The sequence below is a fragment of the Trichechus manatus genome, unplaced genomic scaffold (assembly GCF_000243295.1).
Source record: "Trichechus manatus latirostris isolate Lorelei unplaced genomic scaffold, TriManLat1.0 scaffold00283, whole genome shotgun sequence".
NCBI classification, from domain to species: domain Eukaryota; kingdom Metazoa; phylum Chordata; class Mammalia; order Sirenia; family Trichechidae; genus Trichechus; species Trichechus manatus.
The window spans coordinates 398,415-406,317 of record NW_004444219.1 but is presented as its reverse complement, the minus strand read 5'-3'; the positions used below and the strand labels follow the sequence as shown (position 1 = coordinate 406,317).

Below are 7,903 nucleotides of genomic sequence, written 5' to 3'. Positions count from 1 at the left end.
TAGCTTAAAATCGGCACAGAAATGCTTTTTTTTTTTTTTTTTTTTTGCTTTTAGCTACTGACTTTGTATTCCTGAATTATTTTCCTATTCTGGTATTAATGCCCAAGAGTCAAGTAAAAAGGCAAAATTAACATGCTAATCTCTACATATAGAACACACAGAGCTAAAAACAGGCAGTGAATTTTGCTACATTGTTAGGATACTACCAAAAGACAGCACCGTTTAATCTATTTCAACGGAACCTTTATCACATAGTTCAGAATGCTCTCTATAGACATCAAACATCTAATATTCACATTATTACCATGATACAGAAAGGAAGAAAGGGTTTTGGAATTTGCATTTTAAGAGCAGAAGAAACAGTGCCAATGTGTCATTTGGCAGAGGGCAGCCAGTATGGTGGCAAATCTCAGACAAAGGAAACTAGCAAGTGATGGAACCACTTCAGCTGGAAAACCTACATTCTAAACTCAACAACCGAAGTTGTATTAATGATAGGGTTTCAGAAAAGGCATTTCAAGTAGGGCTGGGCTACTGGATAATGACAGTTAACAGTCACATATTATCATTGCAGCTGTCTAGCATCATCAAAAAAATTGCAACAACCAGCAAATCCCTACCAAGCCAGGAAAATAAAAAAGTTACACAAGTATATCAAGATGAAGCAACCAGAGGGAAGATGCTTTAAAATATTAATTTTTTTAAATGGATTAAAAATAATTCAAAACCACATATTATGTTTACCTACATATGGACATATAAACAAACATAACAAATTTTAATATATGAAAAGGACTAATTCCCAGTTTTATATATGGTAACAAATTTTAACAGAATGAGAAGTTTCCCTCTTTGGGTATAGTATAATCTTATGGCTCTTTTTATTTTGTTCTGATTGCTGTTCAGAAAAATGTTATCCTAACCAACAACTTCTCCAACAATTTTGAAAGGAATCTTATTCTCAATCTCTTGCACCTAATAATGTTGTTGTTGCTGGGTGCCATCAAGATGATTCTGATTCATAGTGACCCCACGTGACCGGGAAGAATCGCCCCACAGGGTTTTCTAGGCTGTGATTTTTGTGGAAGCAGATCACCAGGTCTTTCTCGCACAGAGCCGCTGGGCGGGTTCAAACTGCCAACATTTCAGTTAGCAGCTAAGCACTTACCTGTGTGCCATTAGGGCTCCTTACACTGAATAATAACAGCTAACATTTACTGAAAGACTATTACAAATCAGGAACTGCATCAAGCATTTTAAATATATCATCTCTAAGCATGGAACGCATATATTATTACTCACATTTTACCAATGAGAGGCTCAAAAAGGAGAGATAAATTGCCCATGGACACACAGCTTCCTAACAGCACAGTTAGAATTAGAACTCAGGTTTGCCTGATTCCACAGTCCACAGCTCTCTCACTACCCCACTGCTACATACCACTTCTACTCACATATGGGGACGTGTCAGGCTTACTCAAATGTGAACTCCAGAGAAAATCAACAAGGACAAATCTATTTCTTTCTCTTATCTTTTTTCCTTAATCTTGAAAATATAGCTTTTTTCCCACCACAGAGGCTAAGATCTTTATAAGTCAAATTAACGCTGCACTTTAACATAATTCTCTAAAACCCATTTTCAATCAGTATTTACTACATAATATTTTTTTTTTAACATTTGGTTACTTCAAACAGTGACATTCAACCAACTCCTACTGATTTAACTTCCAAATTACTGAACCACACACATGACTATAAAAATCTCCTGATTCCAGATGAGTTTCAAAATAAACTTGTTAACAAGAGACCTTTAGTGCATGTATCCAAGTAAATTATTACCAGTCCCCACATTTACCCTACCGAAATAACACTAAAAGGATATTCAAAGGAGCCTTTCACCAAAATGCAAATATGAGACAATAATGAATTTAGGACTTTTAAGCTCCTTGGTTCACATGAACCTCATGTCAAAAGCCTATATTTATTCTGAACGAGTATACTATATCTAGTAATATAACCACTGATTTACTTTTCAGAGCAACTATCCCTTTTCTACACTGAGAATTATTTTTAACTTAATACTTACAGTTATCTTCCACATCCTTTTTACTGTCCTCTTCTGCAGGGAACACTTGGTTCATGAGAGCCAAAAACGTCTAACAAACAAAACAAAAGCTCATTAAACTAGAGACTTACAAATAGTAAGAAAAATAAAAGAAGCTTACTTGATTGTATACATTGTAATAATGGCAACAACATGCTCTTCACAAAAATGTAATAAAAGACACTACTATTTAACAAGTCACTAATTCAAAAAAACAGGGTAAATTTACTCAAATGCATTATCCACTATTACCCTGAACAGGAAATCAATAATGTAAATCAGTAAATAAGGATCCTGGGCTCTAACATTTAGAGTGGGGTAAAACAAGAAGTATCTTAATATTCAATTTACATGGGTAAGCAATTTTAAAACTAATAACTTTTTCAAAAATAAAAATTCTAATGTTATATATACAGCAATTTTATTGCTTTAATGAAAAGGGAAAGTAGCACTCAGTCATTCAGCTATAACAACAGAACAAACCATTATTTGATTAATGACATTGTTTGAATAAAACATACAGAAATGTGTCAGAAACAAATATCCAAAAATACGGTTTAAAAAATTACAGATACCCAGGACTAAACACAAATGGTATATCTATTTTATCAATTAAAAATTATGGTTGATACTTCAGAATTAAGATACCATCTTGTTAGAGAGAACAAATGATCTAGAGTGACTAAAGGAAATTAAATTTTATCCATGTCATTCTAACAGTTACCTATAAATTTCTACTTCACAATTACAATTTCTCTTGTGGTTGAAGTTTTCATCCACATCAAACAAAACTCTAAGGAAAAATGGTTCAATTATTTTAAAATATTATTTGTAGGCCTATAAATGTGCAATAATGTAAAATAAGACTTTTGCTGTTGTTTACAGAGTGAAATCCAGACTGCTAGGACTACCTCAGTTCAAGTCATACCCAACTTAGAAAATTATTGTGCTCTAAAAACTCTGGAAATTTATTATTTGAAACCCAGTACACATTTTCTTAAATGTTATAAATGTGGAAAGGGTTGCATGATAGATCACGAAATCAGAATTAATCTTAATGGTGTTACACAAGGGTAATTCCCACCACTCAGCTGTCAGTTTGTCGTACTGTGGTGGCTTGCATGTCACTGTGATGCTGGAACCTATGCCACCAGTATTTCAAATACCAGCAAGGTCAATTGCGGTGGACAGGTTTCAGCAGAGTTTCCAAACTAAGACAGACTAGGATCTACTTCTGAAAACACTGACCAGTGAAAACCTTATAAACAGCAGCAAAACCATCATCTAATATAGTGCCAGAAGACGAACCCCTCAGGTTGGAAGACACACAAAATACGACTAGGGAAGAGCTGTCTCTTCAAAGCAGTGTCGACCTTAATGACATGGATGAGGTAAAGCTTTCAGGACCTTCATTTACTAACATGACGTGACTCAAAATGAGAAGAAACAGCTGCAAACATCCATTAATAATCGGAACATGGAATGTAGGAAGAATGAATCTAGGAAAATTGGAAGTTGTAAAAAATAAAATGGAACGCTTGAAGACAAGATATCCCAGGCATTAGTGAGCTGAAATTGACTGGTACTGGCCATTTTGAATCAGACAAACATAGAGTCTACTGTCATGGATTCAATTGTGTGCCCCCAAAATATGTGTCAACTTCTTTAGGCCATGATTCCCAGTATTGTGTGGTTGTCCTCCATTTTGTGATTTTCCTATGTTTCCTATAATCTCTGCCTGTGGTTAAACAGGACAAGGGTGGGACCTAACACCCTTACTCAGGTCACATCCCTGATCCAATATAAAGGGAGTTTCCCTGCGGTGTGGCCTGCACTACCTTTTATCTTACGAGAGATAAAAGGAAAAGGAAGCAAGCAGAGAGTTGGGGACCTCATACCACCAAGAAAGCGGTGCTGGGAGCAGAGCAACATCCTTCGGACCTGGGGTTCCTGCATAAAGAAGCTCCTAGTCCAGAGGAAGACTGATGACAAGGACCTTCCTCCAGAGTCAAGAGAGAAAGCCTTCCCCTGGAGCTAACGCCCTAAATTTGGACTTCTAGCCTAGACTAGACTGTGAGAAAATAAATTTCTCTTTGTTGAAGACATCGACTTGTGGTACTTGTTATAGCAGCACTAGACAACTAAAACAGTCTACTATGACAGGAACGACAAACTGAAGAGGAACAGTGTCGCATTCATAGTCAAAAAGAACTTTTAAAGATCTATCCTGCAGTACAATGCTATGATAGGATAATATTCATATATTGAGAAGGAAGATCAATTAATACGACTATCATTCAAATTTATGCACCAACCACTAACACCAAAGATGAAGAAATTGAAGATTTTTACCAACTTCCACAGTCTGAAATTCAATAAACATACAATCAAGATGCACTGATAATTACTGGTGATTGGAATGTGAAAGTCGGAAGCAAAGAACGATCAGTAGTTAGAAAATATGGCCTTGGTGACAGAAACCATGGCGGAGATCACAGAACAGAAATTTTGCAAGACCAATGACCTATTCTCTGGAAATACCTTTTTTTCAACAAAATAAACAGTGATTATACACATGGAGGAGTTCTGGTGGCACAGTGCTTAAAAGCTCAGACTGCTAACCAAACAGTCGGCAGTTCGAATCCACCAGCCACTCTTGGAAACCCTATGGGGTAGTTCTACTCTGTCCTATAGGGTCACTCTGAGTCAGAATCGACCCAAAAGCAATGGGTTTGTTTTTTGTTTTGCTTTGGTTTTTTCTACACATGGACCTCACAAGATGGAATACAAATTGACTACATCTGTGGAAAGGGACGATAGAAAAGCTCAATATCATCAGTAAGGACAAAGACAGGGGCCAACTATGAAACACACCACCAATTGCTCATAAGCAAGTTCAAGCTGAAGCTGAATAAATTAAAACAAGTCCACGAGAGCCAAAGCACCATCTTGAGGATATTCCACCTGAATTTGGAGACCATCTCAAGAACAGATTGGACATATTAAACACTAAGGTCCGAAGACCAGATGAGTTGTGGGATGACATCAAGGATATCATATATGAAGACAGGAAAAGGTCATTAAAAAGACAGGAAAGAAAGAAAAGACCAAACTTGATATCAAAAGAGACTTTAAAGCTTGCTCTTGAATGTATAGTAGCTAAAACGAAAGGAAGAAATGATGAAGTAAAAGAGATGAACCAAAAATTTCAAAGGGCAGCTCGAGAAGACAAAGTAAAGTATTATAATGAAATGTGCAAAGACCTGGAGTTAGAAAACCAAAAGGGAAGAACACATTTGGCATTTCTCAAGTGAAGGAACTGAAGAAAAAATTCGAGCCTTGAGTTGCAATACTGAAGGATTCTATGCACAAAAAAACTGGACACAGGAAGCATCAAAAGGAGATGGGAAGACTGAATACACAGTCACTGTACCAAAAAGAATTGGTCGACATTCATACATTTCAGGGGGAAGCATATGATCAAGAACCCATGGCACTGAAGGAAGAAGTCCAAGCTGCACTGAAGGCACTGGTAAAAAACAAGGCTCCAGGAACTGACGAAATACCAATCGAGATGTTTCAGCAAAAGGATGCAGCGCTGAAGGTGCTTACTTGTCTATGCCAAGAAATGTGTAAGACAGCTACCTGGCCAACTGACTGGAAAAGAACCATACTCATGTCCACTCCAAAGAAAGGTGATCCAAAAGAATGCATAAAGTATTCAACAATATAATTAATATCACACACAAATAAACTTATGCTAAAAATAATTCAAAAATGGTTGCCACAGCACACTGACAGAGAACTACCAGAAATTCAGGCAGTTCAGAAGAGGACATGGAAGATGTCAGATGGATCCTGGCTGAAAGCAGAGAATACCAAAAAGATGTTTACCTATGTTTTATTGACTATGCAAAAGCATTTGACCGTGTGGATCATTAACAAATTATGGATAACACTGCCAAGAATGGAATTCCAGAACACTTAATTGTGCTCAGGAGGAACCTGTACATAGACCAAGAGGCAGTCATTAGAACAGAACAAGGAGACACTGCGTGGTTTAAAATCAGAAAAGGCGTGTCAGGGTTGTATCCTTTCACCATATGTACTCAATCTGTATGCTGAGCAAATAATCCAAGAAGCTGGACTATATGAAGAAGAACATGGCATCAGGACTGGAGGAAGATTTATTAACAACCTGTGATACACAGATGACACAACCTTCCTTGCTGAAAACAAAGAGAACTTAAAGCATTTACTGAGAAAACCAAGGACTACAGCCTTCAACATAAAGAAAATAAAAATCCTCACAACTGGACCAATAAGCAACATCATGATAAATGGAGAAAATGTCGGAAGTTGTCAAGCATTTCATTTTACTTGGATCCACAACCAATGCCCATGGAAGCAGCAGTCAAGAAATCAAATGATGTACTTATTGCATTGTTTAAAGTGTTGTAAAGCAGAAGGGTTCTGGCAAAATGGCGCTCTAGGCAGAAGCACAACGCCGTCCCTCCACAGCAAAGATCCGAAAAACTAAGCTGAACAAAGAATACAACAATCCTGAAACACTAAAACATCAAATGAAGAGATAAAGAACTCAGCCAAGCACCAAATGGAGTGAGAAAACAAAAACCAAATGGACAGAGAACGGAGAGCGAGAAGAGATTCATGCAGAGGTCCCCTACCACCTAACGCAGTGCGGATCCACCATCTCGGACTCCTATCGGAGACCAGCAAACAGGGGGTACGAGAAAGCAGCCTCACGGAGCTTGCAGTGGGAGACAAAACAATCAGTAATTCGCGATATACGCTTTCCCACTCCCCACCGTTCTTTACCCCGACTCGGGCTCCACGGCTTCCCACGGCCACAGTCTCTTGACAGGGAAACAGCGGCTGCTTGGATTCCACACACCCGAACAGGTAACTCTCTGAGTGCCATTTGTTGGCTGCTGCTGGTGTTTTTTTCCACTTCTTTTTATTTCTTTCTTGCCTCTCCCCACCTCCCCCCCTTTCGCTTGAGTACCTCGCTCCGTGCGCCATGTTTGCCTATTCCTGAGGGGCTGCAGAGCTCCGCTAATTTGTGATATATGCTTTCCCACTCTCTACCCTTCTTCACCCACATTCAGCCCCCTCTGCTTCCCACGGACACAGTATCTTGTCCAGAAACACCAGCCCACACTAGCTAGCTCTCTGAGCGCCATTTGTTGGCTGTTAGTGTTGCTTTTTTTTTTTTCTGCTTCTTTTGATTTCTTACTTGCCTCTTGCCACCTCCCCCTCCCTTCGCTCAACTACCTGGCTCCGTGCGCCATCTCTGCTTCTTCCTGAGGGGCTGCGGAGCTCCGTTCGAGTGTGCAGCTGCTTCCCGGTTTGGCCTGCCGCGCTGGTGGGATCCCGGGGCTTTTGTTCATTTGTTTGTTTTGAATTGTTTGTTTGTTTTCTTTTCCTTTTCTTGAGTTGGGAGCCCCTTCTGGCCAGGCTGAGCTGCGTGGCAGACAGACTCCACTTCGGCTTCCACAGACGTGCAGAGGGATCCCTGAGAGCATTTCTTTTTACTTTTTTTTTTTTTCTGTTTCTTTGGGGGCCTTTCTTCTTTTGTTTTTTTTTTTTTTTAATTTGTTTTGTTTTCTTTTTCCTCTTTTTCCCTTTTTGTCTTTCTTCATTGCTCAGTTTCTCGTCTCTCTGTATCTTCCTTCTCTTTCTGTTCCCTGACTACCTGGCGATATATACCTCTACGCCTTCTAGCCAGGCTGTACTGCAACACCTGAGAGCAACTTCCCCAGACCTCATGGCTGCACC

At 38.9% G+C, this 7,903-nt stretch overlaps 1 protein-coding gene across 1 annotated transcript in view; it reads right to left on the bottom strand.

The window, feature by feature from the left end:
- Positions 1–7,903, bottom strand: part of MYO6 (myosin VI) — a 103,843-nt gene that overhangs the window by 84,194 nt on the left and 11,746 nt on the right. The window contains exon 2 of the mRNA XM_023725061.1: positions 2,087–2,156. Within this exon, the coding sequence (XP_023580829.1) occupies positions 2,087–2,156 (70 nt within the window). The remainder of the gene's footprint in view (positions 1–2,086; positions 2,157–7,903) is intronic.